Below are 16,077 nucleotides of genomic sequence, written 5' to 3' on the forward strand. Positions count from 1 at the left end.
TAAAATGACGAAGAAATGTACATGAGATGAAAAAAAAGGCAAGCGTTTTCGGCTTCGTGACTTATAGCGTATCATGACAGCATGTGATTTGTGATTTGCTCAGAAACATTGTATACCGTGTGAATGTAAAAGACAATTATGATTCTTTCTGCGAGTTTGCGGCCTCTGTTCCTTCCCATAAGCCGATAATCAAGTGCCTCCTCGATTGGGAGAACACGACGTCATGTTGTCTTGCAGAATGCCGTGCAACATCTCGATCGGAAGGAGCCACTTACATTCTTCATGTCTTCTTCTCCTCTTTTCCCCTTCTCTTCTATTCTTTTCTTCTCTTCTCGTTCGATATATCAGCTTCTTCGCCTACCCAGTGAGTATTGACAATGCCTGAAATGAATCTCAATTCAAAGTACTGACCGTTCCCGGTTCTTCTCTAGATCCTCATCCACCGCTCGGACATTACGCTCTTCACACTCGGATTCTGCGCTACCTACGGCTTACAGAGGCAACAAATGTCCAGGGATGACGCTCAAATTCGACAAAACTATCTACCTATCTAAAACCAAAGAGGGTATTAAACATTAATGACAAGGAATAAAAAGAAAAAGAAAAGAACCCATGACCTGTCATGGCGGCAAAGGGAAACTGGCAACAAAAGGGAAATTGGCAAGAGAAAACGTAAGATAAGAGGGGTGCAAGCCAGAGAAAAAGACGAACCGGCCATTACACACCGCAACAACAGCCGGCCCACGTTTTCCCCCGCCCTCTCATCTCTCTCATCTTACGTTCTCTCTCAGAGATGGGGGATGAAAAGAACAAATTGAAACCGCAAGAGGAGAGCAAAGGCGGAAAGCAGAGGGAAACAAACGAAGTGCCTATCATTCCGAGAGTATAAGGGGCAGCTCGTATTTTCTCTCTGCTTCATCCTCCAACCTCCTCCTACGCTTCCAAAAATGAAGAGAGAGACAAACCAGAACGAAGAGATGAACAAATATTCTACTCTCATTCCTCTTCTGTCACTCTTCGTATTCATTTCTCCTCACATCTCTTCCATGTTCCCAGATGTCCCTGTCTCTCGCCGTCTCCTCTCTTTCTTTTTCTTCTTCTTTTTCCCTTCTGTCACAAGACCCCTCAGGCCAATCAACACCCAGTGAATTGAAAGAATGAAAAGACACACTAAAGAAATCCGACTTCACATGAATTTCTCATTCACGGTTGGTCAACCAAGACACTAACAAACTCTTAGGAAAACCGAGAGACCTGTCTTTTGCACCTAAACGGTACTACACTATTGTGGCGCCATAAAACTGATCCTTCAAATCAAGCAACGTACTGGGCACATCTCTGATGCAGCCGATCCGCTCAAGGGCTCCAGGATACCTCATCGAGCGGGTCAACACCAACCCATCCCACCTATCGAACACGATTCCTTCACGATGTTCGTCATAATCTCCTCTTTGTCTGATGCAGAGTATAAACGCCACCCCCCTAGTTGTTTTGGGTCCCAGCCTATTCGGCTTGAATTCGTCATGGTTCCGCGCCAAGAATGCACGCGTATGGAGAGGGTTGATTTCTCTTTCTTTCAGAAACCCCTTTTTGCGTAAGCGCCGTGAAATCTTGGAAACATGTCTTTTGCGCAGCCGGTCCAAGGCACCTTTGGCCTTGACCGTGACAAGTGCACCGTCTCCAACAAAAGGATATGCCTTGATCCTGTTATCGTCCTTGCCACGAAAGTAGGCATACTGGAAGCGATCTCCGCCAGCACCCTCGAGCGTCTGGCTGATTTCACATTTGAACATGAAACCTTCCATACGAATCCAAGCCCCATTAACGCTGCCACATGGGTCATCGGGATCCGTTGGGATGCTGCCACATCCAATTACTCTTGCCTCAGCCCTGGAAGTCCAGTAATTGTCTCGCCACACAACCGGAGCGTCAACAGAGGCCCAGGAGAAAGATGGCGCCTTTTGCTTGGTGAATGGCAGGGTTATCTTGGTCACGTTCGTGTTAGTTTGTGATCGGCGCAAGCTCACTTCCCATAGCAGACCCGTGGTCATGCTCTTCCACCAAAGGCCTGCGACATACCGGTCTTGAATGCCCATGTCGGACATGGAGGCCAAGGTAGACAATTTGGAGAGCCTATCTTCTCCGCGGAGCTTCTTACACGAGGTGTGGAATTCGACAGCATGAAACCACAGTTCCGACGCATCGCGTGCCCCGTATCGCTCCGGCATCCCTCGAGACCAATCAGACCTGTCATACTCCTTCACTCCTTCGCGAGTACAGTCATGACGTCTGCACTGGCACATGATGCCTCCCGACGTAAAATGGATCACGCGAGTACCCAAGAGGCCTTCATTAAGGCACCAATGTCGCCCATAGAGCGGGCCGGTTCGTCGAAACGACCCGGGAGCAACGCTGACAATATGCGACGCCTTGTCGAGGGCATCGAAGGAAGTCTCCGGACGGGAGTATTTCCTGCGCAGTGTCATGGTAGCTTCGGCGCCGCTTGGAGCTACAAATTGAAGCTTCTTTGTGATCCAGTCCTTCTTTGGAGGATGGAGAAACCCGTCATTTGGTGTAACAGCGGATGCCGCGACAATGGTCAGAATGGAATCCCGAAAGTAGTTGCTTATCATGGGATTTTGCACTCTCAGATCCTCATGATTATCCTGGATGATGCACATGGAATCTATGAAGAGGAAATGAATATCGTTGAGGTGGGCAACTCTGGCAGCGTCTCTAATGGCTGCTGGCAAGCCGGAAATCGTCTGACCCTCTTTCCACTCGTCCATATTAGAGGTGAGGAGCTTAGGAACCCCTGGGTCAGTGTTGAGCCAAGTATGGCTCAACGTCGCGTACTCTATCGGATCCGGGACATCTGGAAACCCGGGAGGGTTGGAGAGACACTCCCACAATACGACTTCATCGTTGTCGTAGTCAATATATAACAATCGGTTAGGAGTGTTATAGCATTGATCGGTGGCGTCCTTATAACGCGAGCAGCCTCGGAACCAGTATCGAAAAAAGCCTTCACTTGCACGATGCTTGTGCGAGTCATCATCTTCCGGGCTTGTCAGCTCCGCGCGAGGAAAGTCAGAGTCGGTTAAGGAACCCCGATCCATTATGAAGACTTCCAGATCGGCTCGAACAAGAGTGAATTCGTGGTGAACAATAAAGGCCGTAGCGCAGTTCAGAATCAGGGGCTGACCAGGCCGAACCTTGACTTGGACAATGAGGGTAGGGTTCTCCCGGGCATCCTCTCTCCAGTTTACGGTACTATCTTTGAAGAAATGATTGAGAGAATCGAATAACAATCGGCAGTATGGGCAGTCTCGGAGCCTGTCGGCATCATCGATTTTCTCGCCATCCAGGCCGCCGTCACCATCCTTGCCATCGCGGAGGAGGTGATTCGTGAAAATCTCGATGATGTAGAATTCAGGGTCACCGCGGACTCGGGTTCGCGGGTTGCGACGGGCCTCTAACGCGTGCACTCTTTCGAAGTCTTCACAGTGCTTGAAGTTGTTGCAGACACGACATGTGTGCTCGAATTCGGCGAGGAGTTTGCTATTGCCGGTAACTTGAGGTGCATAAAATGCTAGAGGACGATCTCGAGGACGATCGGGAGGCATGGTGGGTTTAGGACGACCTGGAGACATGGTGTCTTCAAGGGGATCGAGGAGCAGGCTGTTTATCTTTATCCGCATCGTTTAATTGAGCGAAAGGTATAATGCAAAAGGGCAGATGAGAAGAGGGCTGTACGACTGGAAAGATACAGGTAGGTAATAAGGTGCAACTTGTACTGATGCTGCTGACAACAAGGTGACCAGAGACGGGGAAGATCTGTTCTGCTGAATATGGAGGCTTTTGATCAGTATTGTTGTACGAGGAAACCGACTCTTTATACGTGTGTCTCGAAAGAGATGGTGATATACATACACGAGAGAAGAGACAAAGAGAACCCGGATTCAGAAACAGAGACGACAGTGCTGGGGGTGCCAATCTGTCTGTCAACTGTTTATCTTCTCACCTCAAAGCACTCTACGGAGTACATATCGCCTCGATGCCGCCGGCCGCTCACATGATTTCCTTGTTTATTTCCTTTCTCTCTTGGCTTGTGTCTCTCATCTCTTTTGGAGCCCATCAGAAGAGAGATTTCAAGCCTCCAAACGCCTCTTTTCCAAAGACAGGCTCTCTTGATGCATGGTCCCATCTCGGTGACTGCAAAGGCGCATGGGAGTGAACACAGATTCCCCACCACAACTGAGAGGAAGCACGCGTCTCATTCGCCGATTTGCGAACCTGTCCGCCTCACTTTTGAGTGAACTCGATGTGATTTGGGACCGGGAAGCTTTCTATCACGCCCGTGTGCTGCAGCCACACGGACAGGGGCCCCCCATGGCATGAAGCGGTAGCGGAAAAGTTGGGAGCAGGCGATCTGCCGGGAGCTACTGTCAAGAGCCCACTCGGTGGGAAAAGGAGATTCCGTTTACGGGTATCTGGTCGTACTAATGCTGGGCTACAGCAGGTACTAGCCATGGCAAAGTGAGGCCGTCATCAAGGCTCTTTTTTTTGGTAGAGGGCGGCGATTCGATTCACGAGCTTGATCCAGATCCCCTCCCCCCTTCGACGCGATTTCTCCAGCTGGTGTGGCCCCGAAGTCGCGAGACAGGTAGGGATGCATGGGCAAAGGCAAATCAAACGCGAGACATGCGAGAGGAGGAAGGAAAAAGAAAGAAAAAGATGTGATTGCTGCTTGGAAAGTGCAGCGCCGCGCAGCAAACCATGGCATATGCGAGCTGCACGAATTCAGACCCCATCAGTCGTAGCGGCAATCCTTCTCGGTCCACACACCCCTGATGAGAGATCTTTCTTTTTTTTTCCTTCCTCCTTTTGCCGGACCCCGATCTCCTTGCTAGCGGACTGATACCCCAGATGGGGCGATGCTGGGACTGGAGTCTCGGCCGCGAGATCAGAGGACGGCAGTGAGGAGAAGGCGAGGTTGTATTAGTGGGGGTTGGGCTGCTGACGCCGAACTGACAAACCAGCGGGCTTTTGGCTTTTGGCTTTTGGGGCCTCTGGCCATTTGCCTCTGGCTGGTGGTTGAGCATTATTATTTAATTCTGGGCTAATGCTTACGAGTGAGGAAACTCTTATTAAGAACTCTGTTGACGAGGCCGGCAACTACGTACGGGACGTCTGGGGATGGGACCGAAGCGAGTAATTCCAGAGTTATTTAAACAACGCTGAGGGACGACGGACTGGAGTTAGCAATCATCATCACCTTGGGCACCATCACACCATTTGTCGCAGAGACCAGTGAAAACCGACTATTCTGTGCTCTGCACATGCACGAGAGAGACAACAACTCGGCGATACCACACTCCTCGTAACTGTGGCATTTTCCCCGGTTTCAATTTTCAATCGTCCCCCCATCTCAATCAATTCGTCCAACAACCAACTCGACAATGGCATCCACAACTAACCACACCCCTCCTCTGCTCGACCTCACCATCGATAATATCACCGAGAACGTGGTGCGAATTAATTCGCAGAGCAGCAATGCACGGCTCAACTATCTCATGGAGCGGTTGGTGACCCATGTCCACGACTTTGCACGGGAAACACGCCTCAGCACGCATGAGTGGATGGCCACCATTGAGTTCCTCACCAAGACTGGCCAGATGTGCACCGATGTCCGCCAGGTGTGTTATCTCTTTCTTTCATTTGATATAATTAAAACAAGTGCAATCCTTCGTCTCTATCGGCTAGCCGCGGAGCCAGCCGGCATCTATTCTGGTTGCCGCACCTCCATAGCCTGGTCTTGTTTCGTTTCCTTTTTCCATTCTAAGCTCTCCCTGCTTTCGGGGAGCCTTCTTCTTGCATCCCTCTGCCACCCTTGGCTCTTGGACCCCAAAATACCATGTACCAGGTCCATGACAATAGTAGTCTTATCACGCTGCCTTGAGTGACACGTAATTGGGTCTCATAAGCGTGTCTTTCTTTTTTCTCAAGTTGTGGCTTGCCGGACTGACATCTCCGGGCAGGAATTCATCCTTCTCTCCGATATCCTTGGCCTCTCGATGCTGGTCGACTCCATCGACCATCCCAAGCCACCAAATTGCACGGAAGGCTCCGTACTCGGACCTTTCCACACCGGTGATGCGCCACACCTCCCCATAGGCTCGTCCATGAGCACTGACGCTGCGGGTGAGCCCATGCTCGCATTATGCACCGTCTCCGACTCTTCTGGCCGGCCAATCTCTGGCGTCAAGGTGGACATTTGGGAGACGGATTCCTCAGGCCACTACGACGTGCAGTACGCAAATCGAGAGTCGCCGAGCGAGCGCTGCATCATGACGAGCGACGTGGACGGTGGCTTCTGGTTCAAGGCCATCAAGCCCGTCAGTTACCCCATCCCGGATGATGGTCCGGTGGGCAAGCTGCTGCAGTTGCTCAACCGCCACTGCTGGAGGCCATCTCACATGCATTTCATGTTTGAGAAACAAGGACTGGATCCTCTCATCACGTACGTATTATTCGTACTCCCCCCTCCGGATACAAGTGCTTGTACCTGTACTTGAATTTGGATTCCCCCCCCGGGTTCACATCTCAAGCCTACCCTTGTCCCTGGCTCCCCTCCCCCCCCCTGCCCACCATCTAAGCATAACGCATAAGAATAGCAGCAAGACGTGTGTGGCTGGACTTTGACCGGGAGCTGAGCTGATATCGTGCCGTGTTATTACAGGACGCTCTTTATCCGCGGTGACAAGTATGAGACATCCGACGTAGTCTTTGGCGTCAAGTCGAGTCTCATCATAGATTTAGGCAAGGTTGATGAGGAGACGGCGACCAAGTACGGCGTCCCCGTGGGAGCCTTACTGCTCAGGCACAAGTTTGTGCTGGCGAGCACAGAGGAGACTGAGAAGCTGCGAGACAAGAACGCCATGGAAGCCATGGAGAGGCTGGGACTCAAGACGAAGCTCATCGACCACTTGCCGGTACCTGATTTGGATTAGTTGGCAAAAAGCCCAATTTGCCATTGTCACTCAAGCCATTTTGTTCCTGTCTGTCTTCTCGCTCTCCCATACGGAGGCCCTGTATTCCAAAAACTTTATGGACTTTTTGGGCAGTTTCAACAGCAAAACGCCCTTGAATCGTAGTAAATCGGCTCCCCAGGGAGAAACAAAAAAAATCATCATCTGCCATCAAACCATTAGTGACCTCTCGGGCCAGATTTGATCAGCTTGGCCACGTTTTCGTAGTAGCCCCCCGTGCCGCCGTACTTTGCGATGAGAGCGACGATATCCGCCTCTGGCACCTCTCGTGTGCGGGTCCTCCCCAGCAAACAAGTGTTCCTGGTGCTAGGAATTCGCAGCATCTCGGTCTCGACCTTCCAGCCGCAATCTTCCGCAATCCTGGAAACCCAGTCGACTAGCGACGCATACGTCGACTTGGCCTTGGTCTTGTCTTGGGGAGGGGGTGCACGGAACTTGTCCCCGGTGAGGTTGTGGCTGCAACAGGGGATCATGATAAAGGGACACCTCGAGCAGGCGGCAAGAATCGGCGTCCAGGGGGTCAGCTCGTCGGCGTGGTTGGAAATGATGAATGTGCCCGGCGGGAAGACGCCGTCATGTACGACGCCATCGGAAAGGTCACTTGACTCGTTATTGGCGTCGGCATTGGCTTGATCTTGACCGCTTCTCGAGACCATGGCTGGAAGTAGCAGCCGCTCCTCGAGAGACGAGCCAGAGGGGGAAGCCTGCCCCCCCGTTCGGTACTGAGCCCACGACTTGCGCTCTCTCGCGTCGAAGCCCCATCCAGCGTAGCCCTCCTGTGTCAGCAGGTAGACCAGCAGCCCGTTGCCACAGCCAATGTCGACGAAGCCTGGGAAGGTGGTAGTCTCCTTGGGATACATGTCGTTCCATAACTCGATGAGAAAGGCGGCTATCCCCAAGTCTTCAAAGACGTGCTTCGACGGGTCCGTCTTTTCGGCCCACGAATCAACCAGCTGACGAGCATACTTGCTCTTGAGAAGTGCGTACCGGTTCTGAAATCTGTCCTGGGGGATGACTAAATCGTGATTGACTCTCTTGACATAGCCCTCGGCGGCGCCGTGGCCGTGTTTGTCGATGATCTCGAGAAGGTGGTAGGCTGTCCGCTGTAGCCTCGCGTCGCTCAAAGGGTGCTCTGGATAGGGGAGGAAGTGAATGGATATTGTGCCTTTGCCTGCTTCGTCCCACTGGTGCAGGTGCGCGATTCCCTGGACTTTGGGGTGATAAAAGGGGAGACTGTCTGCGGAGGTCGAATGGGGCATATATATGACGAGTGTGGATGGAGATGGAGATTCGGATCTCGATCCAGATTCAGATCCAGATCCAGATCCAGACGCAAGTGCCGTGGAACTGATGTCATGCCCATCCTGTGCCGGCTTGGTCGTGAAAAGGGCGCATGTCTGCTCCAGGGGCTTGTCTCTCCGCTCGTTCCTGGGGATGAGTCTGCGGACGAGGGTGCGCTCAAGGGTCATGCCGCGTATATCAACGGCGATGGGGCGAACCTCGGAGTCCGTCCGGGATGGCGGCTGGGTCTCGTGATGCTTGGGTGCTTCATCCTCAACGGTAGCATCTGGGCTAGCATGAGCATTAGCATCGGCAACGGCACCGACACCGGCATCTACAGGAGCAGGCTTAGTATTACTACTAGCGGCAGTGTTGCCAGTAAGACTATCAGCATCCGTGACACTACTGCTGCTGCCGATGCTGTTGGTGTTGCCTTTCGTCTTGGCCTCGTCGTACAGAATGTCAGCTCGAAACAGCCAGCTCGAGTTGAGGTTGGGATTCTTGATGAGATTCATCATCTTGTCCACAAAGATATCCGGCCCAAAGGAGCAGGCATGGCTGTACAGGGGCACCCACGTGCGGTTGGCCTCATCTTCAAAGAAGGGCGGTGACCCCAGCGGGAGCTCTTGCGGCTGGAACTTCATGGCAGATAAATGACGAGTCTATTTGTAACTGTACAGTATCTGGATGTGTATCTAACCTCGATTGGGCTGAAGATGACTTGCTTGCCGGGACCTCGGAAATATGAGTGACTGTGAACAGCAAGGGTGAGCTTAGGGCTGATGGTCGTTGACTGCATGGGACGGATCAGTCCAGGTTCGGGAATTTTCGTAATTTTTTTTTTCTTCTCTTCAGCGACCCCTCCAAAGGTCTGGTGAGCCCCTCAATCTGCACCGCACCTTGTTTGGGCAAGACTGGATCGGGAGTCGATCTGGTTTCCCCCCTTTTTAGTTGTGCGTCCGGAGAAGAGGTATCGCAGATCTGGAGACATGCCAGATTGGCTTTGAGCTTGTTCTGTGTCTAATTCTTGGGTGGACTTTGTTGGTTTTTCCTAATCGATAACGAGAGAAAAACGGGGGTCCAAAACTGGCAACTTGGAGCGTGTCTTGAACCCACCAGAATGGAAAATGACGTAGCCCAGCTATTGCAGGAGTCTCTCTGCTTGTTCTATCCCTACAGTCGAGGTTCTACAGTAGGAGGATCTTGACTTGAGACTATCGTAACAGTCGCTCAAGATGATTTGTTAGAGTGTCCCGGTGGGCTGGGGCCAGACTCTTACAGTCCTCGTACGAGTACGGCGCTATTGAATGGCTTTCGCTTTAGGCCATTCCTTCAACACCGCTGCGACTCTACACAGCCTTGACAGCCATACTGCGTACGAACACCGAAGGGCAACTGGTCACGCTCCGGATACAAGGGTGAACTTCCCCGGTGACGATCGTCCGCATCGAATCCCTGATAATGGCTCCATCGTCAAATCATTTTTCCCAATCGGAAGTGCTTCCGGTGCATGAGAAAAACGAAAATACGCGGATGGAGGTGAAGATGCATCGCGGATGCAGAACACCTGCAACCGAACAACCACACCTGAGATCCCCTCCCCAAAAGTTGCCTATCGGATCCAAAGCCGGTGCATGAGAATTTCAAGGATTCGACGATATCCATGCCTCTGGAACGCTTCCCCGGTGAAGGGATTTCATCGACGACTGCCAACCGGATCAGCTTCCGCGGCGTGATGCCAGTCGATTTGCATGCCGGGGTTTGATTCACGTTTGCCAGTCGGATCGGCTTCCGGTGGTGGTTTTTGCTCGCTTGACCATGCAAGACGATGCGAATGGAACGCTTTGGCGAGATGATCTGCCAGTCGGGGAAGATGCCGGTATGAAGAAAATGCATGAGAATGGGTTTGGGAGCATGATGCCTGTTGCTTTGTGTAACGTGAAGAAGACGAATAAGAGATGGCGAGAATGGGGAATGAAGAAGTGTCAGCCAGCCAGTTACGGCTTGAGACTGTGTCCGTTGACAAGCGCTGTCTAAAACGACAGTTTTACGAGTTCCATTCCACATATATTTAGGTCGCGCGCTCGAGTTTCCAGCTGTGGAATTTTACACTCTCCAAGCTTTTCACTGGCGCCGCTCAAACTTCAGTCTTTCGGGAGCTGCCTCGAGATGGCTTCCGCTGTTGCTTCCGCTGTGGGGTTGCGAGGAACCTCAAAATGCCCTCCGATAAGGCGAGACGCCACGTGTATTGGCCGTGTTTTGACCCAGACAGACAGAGCCTCGTGGCGCGCGACAAAGCTGCTCTACTACAAGTCCTCTACGGGTTCAACCGCTGCCAAAAATCCTCCACGATAGGTATCTACCTAGCAGTACCTGAGAACAACTTGGGTACCAGCTATGGCATCATTGATACCTAGGTATGCTTATCTCTCAATGCTCCTTGTGTAACCATCGAACCGACTTATTCCGACAATAATCGAGTCCGCGAAACTCGTCTTGTCGCATTCCAAATACGCCTGGACACGATAATTTCCTTTACAAGCCCAAGAGGGGGAAGCTACAAAGTGCATTGGCGCAATGTCCAGCGAGCGTCATGTCACTTTTTGTCTCAGGCTGGCTACCCTGTACGAACATACTACATTGAAACGACCCCTTTTTCCTTCTCCTTTATGACCGCATTTATCCAATAACGCTGCGGGTTTCTGGGCGGTGTCGCCATGCATATGTGACTTGTCATTGCAAGCACAGCGATAAGTCGGAAGCCATAATAACCGGTGCTGTGTGGTTGGGCGAACAACACAACGAAGCTGTGCTGGTTTGCTGAGTGAGAATTAAAAACATGCGCCAAAACTAACAAACCCGAATGGCTTGACTGTCAGTGTCGTCCCGCCAGCTATTACTCACACTCCGAGTCCGTGCCGCTACGACGTCTTGGCTTGTGCGCGGTGCTCTCAGTTTATTACATAACGCGCAAATGCAGCGATAAGCAGTCGGAATATTCATGTCCCGAGACTGGGCAACGACACTTGTGTGTGTGGATGTGTTTTATCGGAGCAGCAAAGTGAAGTCACTCGAGAGTTGCGTCTTGTACTGTCTGCATTCCTTTTGACGCAACAAAGCCGTATGTACGGAGTAGATGCAAAACTAAATTTATCTGCAGGGCAAATGAAGTGCTTACTTTGGGACACATTACCACATCTTTCAGCTACTCCTTTTTTATTTCATTTCTATCGGCTCAGCCCGGTGACAGACAGAGAGACATGCCAACTTCGCGGGAGGCCCGACAACGGCTCAGCCAAGGCCCAGCCCGACCCAACCAAGTTGAGCCCAATTCACCTTTGGTGGCAATGCTCGTAATACTGCGTAACATGGCTGAGACAGGACAGTGCGACATGGCGGTGTGCACATTTGCGGCGGCTTGTGTCAGTCTGAGTTTGTGTGGCGTGGCGCCGTTTTAGGGTGCTGATTGCGCTGTGCGACAGTGTGTGTGACAGTTATCAGGGATTCTGCCCGGCAGTAAAAAGGATTCGTGTTGTACAGAGCAGTGATTACAGCGGGCTCTGATTTTGGTTTCGAATCCATCAATACAGAGATGCTGACATTAACACTAATAGCAGCAACAGCAGCATCATCACTTCGCAATGCAACTCCCGATGCACTGTATGGAGTTGCTGCTGCTGATGCTGCTTCTCGTAGGGCTCGCCAGTGCCGTCTTCAGCCACTTCGTACCCTGTCTGTCCACTAGACTCTCCGCACTGGAGCCCGCTCCTCGCCTCGTTTCCAAGGCTTTTCCGCCCACCGCCTGCCTGTGGAGCCCAGGGTCAGCCCAAGCAGCCTCTCTCTTGGCCACCTGCCGCCCTAACAGTCACCACCACGTAACGACTGAAAGGTACCGGGTACCTCGCCCTGCGCCCTGACTGCCCGCAAACGGCCAGGTACCGCCCACCTGCCCAAGCTTCGAACATTCTCCCTTGGCTTCTCCTTCCCTCCCTTCTCCCCCACCTTTCGCCCACCTTCTTTGTGCATCAAATCTCAACCAATCTTTTCCCATCGTTTCTCCCCCTTTTGCCTCTTCAAACTTCTTCTCGATTTGTTGCTCACCTGACACAAACTTCTTGTCGTCACATCACCAGTCGCCAGCCCAACCTCTACATTTGCGCCAGCGCATTTAAAAAGCTCGTCGAGTCACCGCATAAAAAACACACAAAAGGCGCTCAGCCCCTCTCCCCGCCGACCCTTTTTTTCTCTGTCCCGCATCACCAAAAACCAAAACACCTCAGAGACCGTCGCCTTTCGCAGCCGCCGGTTCATCAACCTCGCCTCCCTCAACTTTCCTTTTTCCCACGAGAAACCCCGGAACATCCGAGTTTATGTCCATCGAAAATCTCAAGTCCTTCGGTACGTTTGCCTTGCTGTTTTCCTCTCTCTTTTCCCTCTGGGCTTTCTTTCGCCCCCCTCCCGCATCTTGTTTTGGGTTGGGCTGCATTGGTTGTTTGTCGTGTGCGATGTGCGCGATGTGTCGCAACACGCGCTCATGCATGTCGACAAGTCTTGCACCTCCCTAGACGCTGATTCTGGATGCCACAATCACATCCATCCATCTACTTTGTTCATCTTGCTGACCGACGCTTGCTTGCCACAGACCCCTTCGCCGAAGCCGACGACGACACCGGTGATATCAAAAAGGTCGAGAACCACATCCATATTCGCATTCAACGTACGTTCTCCCCCCCTTCACACTATCTATTGAGCATGGTCTATGTTTAGTCGCGCTTTGCGATGTCGATGGCCAACTCTCGATTCATCCATTCATTTCCCCAAAACAACTGCTAATATCTTGCCACAGAGCGCAATGGTCGCAAGTCTCTGACCACGGTTACTGGTCTTCCTGCTAAATTTGACCCCGGCAAGATTCTCACCTTCTTCAGGAAGGAATTCGGTATGTCACTTCTATTCTATCGTGCCAACAATTTGGCGATCTCCATACTGACTTGCCCCAGCTTGCAATGGCAACAAGGTCAATGATGAAAAGGCCGGTGAGGTGATCCAGCTCCAGGGCGACCAACGCAAGAAGGTCATGGATTTCCTCGTTGACAAGAAGAACGGTCTCGGTCTCAACCCCGACAACATCACCGTTCACGGTGCCTAAATCGTCCTCTTTCGCGCCGCCGCCCCGGCCCGCCCTTCCAGCGACTTGGCTTCACAGCATGCTGGTGATGAGCGTGTCGGAATGGGGCTGCTCGAGCAGCCTGTGAACCTCACACAGACGCCTACCGCAACCTCCGTCGTCTAGTCGAAACCGCTGTACGCCCACCCCTCTGCTGGGCGCTGCGAGCGGTCTCATGCGATGAGAGGCCCTCTCCGGTACAATCCACCGGCGTGCGCGTAATAGCGTTGTTTGAAGGTCTGGCCGGCCGGACGCCATACAGAGGACGGGATAGAGAGGCAGCTATATTATTGGCTTAACTACGCACCTACTCATGCTGTGCTGCAGCACAGTAGGTCAAGTTAGCAACGTTTTTCTTTTCTTTTTTTTTTTTTTACGTTTGACCAAAGGTCTAGGCTACGGGCCAAGGAAACTGGTTCTGTCAGTCGGTCACTATTCTGCAAAATGGCCATTTCATCATTCCCCTTGCAATCGGGTCTAAGTGTCGGACGGGCCTAGCCGTAGTCTAGGGCAAATAGAAATAATGCCAAGAAAGTGTGGTGCGACGAATGCCGCGATATGTACATTGTTTGTAACTTGATTCAGTGTGATTGTGCGTGAATGTCTCCAAAGGCTTTTTCGAGGGAAAAAGAAAAGTGTGTGGTGAGAAATGGAGAATCAGCGAATCCGCTCTCCCAAATGTTCTTGGCAACTAAACAACGTAAGGTAACAATGCAGGAAAAAAGTATGGGAAACTGCCTTGCCCACCGTTTAGACCAACGCCAGGTAAAACCAAATTGTAAATATTGGGAAGGCAAAGTACCTCTATCGGTACAGCAGATAAAATATTGGCAACGCAAAGGAGAAGTAATCAAGACTGAATAAGAAAGCTGCCCTTGTCCAACACACCAACGCCTGTATTGCCAGAATGAACCAAGACTGGGGAGACGGTAAATAAATCAAAGAGGAAAAAGGAAAACCCCAAACAATACTCTCAAACTTTGAAGTCGTCGCAAAGAGAAACATGGAAAAACGCTAGTATATCCGACCCTGCCCAAACACAAAACACTTCATGTCTCTTTCCTCCTCATGCTCTCCTTTCTTTCTTCTTTCTCCCGCTCTTTTGTTTGTTGAATGGCAACACCCTTACTCCCACCCCGCTCCTCTTCATATGATGCGTTTGTCTTTTCCGTTTACTGTTGGGCGTGTTCGTTAATCAGCGCCTTGACGTTGGCTAGGAGGCGTTTGCCGTTTTGCCAGAGGCGGCTGCCCTTTGATACAATGGGCATGGTGGGGTAGTCGGGCTTGTACCACTGCATGTGAGCTAACAACACAACCATAGTGATGTAGCTAGCTATGGAGAAGACGTTGACCGAGGTGATTGTTTCTTTTCGAATGTTGATTTTGGAATGCGTGACGTGGTAGCAAATGGTGAGGGACTATGCAGACGGAGCTTGTTAGCCATGCAACCTTTGAAAGCCTCTGACACTTTCGAGGTATAAGGAGACGAGACTTGTCCGTACGGTTGCTATGCTGACCCAGCCGGGGAGGAGCAGTCGTGGGTCTTGGAATCCCCCCGTAAGGGATAACACGGTGAGGGTAAGGTAGGCATTGACGGCGTTGATAGATGCAAGGCGAACCAAGGTGGCATGAGGAGTATAGTTGATGAGCCTAGAGCAAGGAAACTGAGTGTCAGTTTTGGAAGGAAATTGGACGGGAAGAGAGAGAGAGCGTACCATCGAGACATGAGGCAATCGGTGAAGAAAAAAGCGAGGTAGCCGCAGGCAAAGCACTAGAACCCCCAGATGTCCAGTTAGTTTCTGACGGCTTGTAGCTGGAGAGTATCACAACAAAATCATGTAGCACGCACCCATATTGTAGCCAAGGCTGTCTCGGTAATGGGGTAGGGTGCCGCCAAGACTGCTGCCGCCGCCGCCGCCGCCGCTTCACCTTCCTCACTCGAGCACGAGGACAAGAGAGATGTCTGGAGAGCATCCATATTGCTGCCCGAGATGGCAATTTGTTTGACGAGCATGAACTGATCAGGCGGGCCTGGCAAGAAGTGAAGCAGCAAGCGTAGTAGCGAGGGTAGCCCCCACCACAGAGCCGGCAGGATCGAGCAAAGTCGCAAGGCGAAGAGCCAGGGATGCCATGGCTGAGGCACGTTGAGCACGACGGCGACGCGGGGCTGCAGCATGGACGGTATAGGAGGCTTTTCGGTTCTGGCGACGGAGAGGGAAGCGGAGCGCATGCGAGCAGCAGAGGAGGAGGAGGTCGAGGTCAGGGGACCATTGGTGGTCAGAGGCGTCAGCTCGGAGGGCCGTCCGGACGAGAGGCTAGAAGACGAGACGTTACGTCGCAGGACAGGCGCGGGCGGAGGTGGACATGATGACGATGACCAAGACTTGGTGGGTGATGACCAGGGGTTGGACGACGATGGCCAGGATCGGGACGAGGTCGGGGACGAGGGAGAAGAGGCGGGACGGCGTTTGGAGAGGCCCGGCGTCGCGACGGAGATGGGAGGCGGAGGAGGGTGAGGAGGATGTGAAGGATGAGGAGGGTGAGGAGGAGCGGCGGACACGGCCTCGTAGCTTGGAG

General features: G+C 52.1%; 5 protein-coding genes across 5 annotated transcripts; 2 read left to right on the plus strand and 3 right to left on the minus strand.

The window, feature by feature from the left end:
• Nucleotides 1–1,277: 1,277 nt before the first annotated feature.
• Nucleotides 1,278–3,626, minus strand: M431DRAFT_73053 (hypothetical protein; the record flags this gene model as incomplete). Its single annotated transcript, XM_024922098.1, has 1 exon — nt 1,278–3,626. The coding sequence occupies one exon, from the start codon at nt 3,624–3,626 to the stop codon at nt 1,278–1,280; it is 2,349 nt and encodes a 782-aa protein (XP_024780239.1).
• A 1,836-nt stretch (nt 3,627–5,462) lies between these two features.
• On the plus strand, nt 5,463–7,013 carry M431DRAFT_489331 (hypothetical protein; the record flags this gene model as incomplete). Its single annotated transcript, XM_024916661.1, has 3 exons — nt 5,463–5,699; nt 6,042–6,523; nt 6,743–7,013. The coding sequence occupies 3 exons, from the start codon at nt 5,463–5,465 to the stop codon at nt 7,011–7,013; spliced, it is 990 nt and encodes a 329-aa protein (XP_024780240.1).
• Nucleotides 7,014–7,210: 197 nt separating this feature from the next.
• M431DRAFT_104139 (hypothetical protein) lies at nt 7,211–8,977 on the minus strand (the record flags this gene model as incomplete). Its single annotated transcript, XM_024911540.1, has 2 exons — nt 7,211–8,551; nt 8,735–8,977. 2 exons carry the CDS (start codon nt 8,975–8,977, stop codon nt 7,211–7,213), a joined length of 1,584 nt encoding a protein of 527 aa, XP_024780241.1.
• A 3,544-nt stretch (nt 8,978–12,521) lies between these two features.
• On the plus strand, nt 12,522–13,896 carry M431DRAFT_502701 (hypothetical protein). Its single transcript, XM_024918194.1, has 4 exons — nt 12,522–12,731; nt 12,976–13,050; nt 13,180–13,272; nt 13,334–13,896. The coding sequence occupies exons 1-4, from the start codon at nt 12,704–12,706 to the stop codon at nt 13,480–13,482; spliced, it is 345 nt and encodes a 114-aa protein (XP_024780242.1). The 5' UTR covers nt 12,522–12,703; the 3' UTR covers nt 13,483–13,896.
• Nucleotides 13,897–14,672: 776 nt separating this feature from the next.
• On the minus strand, nt 14,673–15,730 carry M431DRAFT_71672 (hypothetical protein; the record flags this gene model as incomplete). Its single annotated transcript, XM_024921939.1, has 3 exons — nt 14,673–14,918; nt 15,003–15,150; nt 15,453–15,730. The coding sequence occupies 3 exons, from the start codon at nt 15,728–15,730 to the stop codon at nt 14,673–14,675; spliced, it is 672 nt and encodes a 223-aa protein (XP_024780243.1).
• Between the last annotated feature and the right edge of the window lie 347 nt (nt 15,731–16,077).

The sequence above is a fragment of the Trichoderma harzianum genome (assembly GCF_003025095.1).
Source record: "Trichoderma harzianum CBS 226.95 unplaced genomic scaffold M431scaffold_1, whole genome shotgun sequence".
Taxonomy (NCBI): Eukaryota; Fungi; Ascomycota; class Sordariomycetes; order Hypocreales; family Hypocreaceae; genus Trichoderma; species Trichoderma harzianum.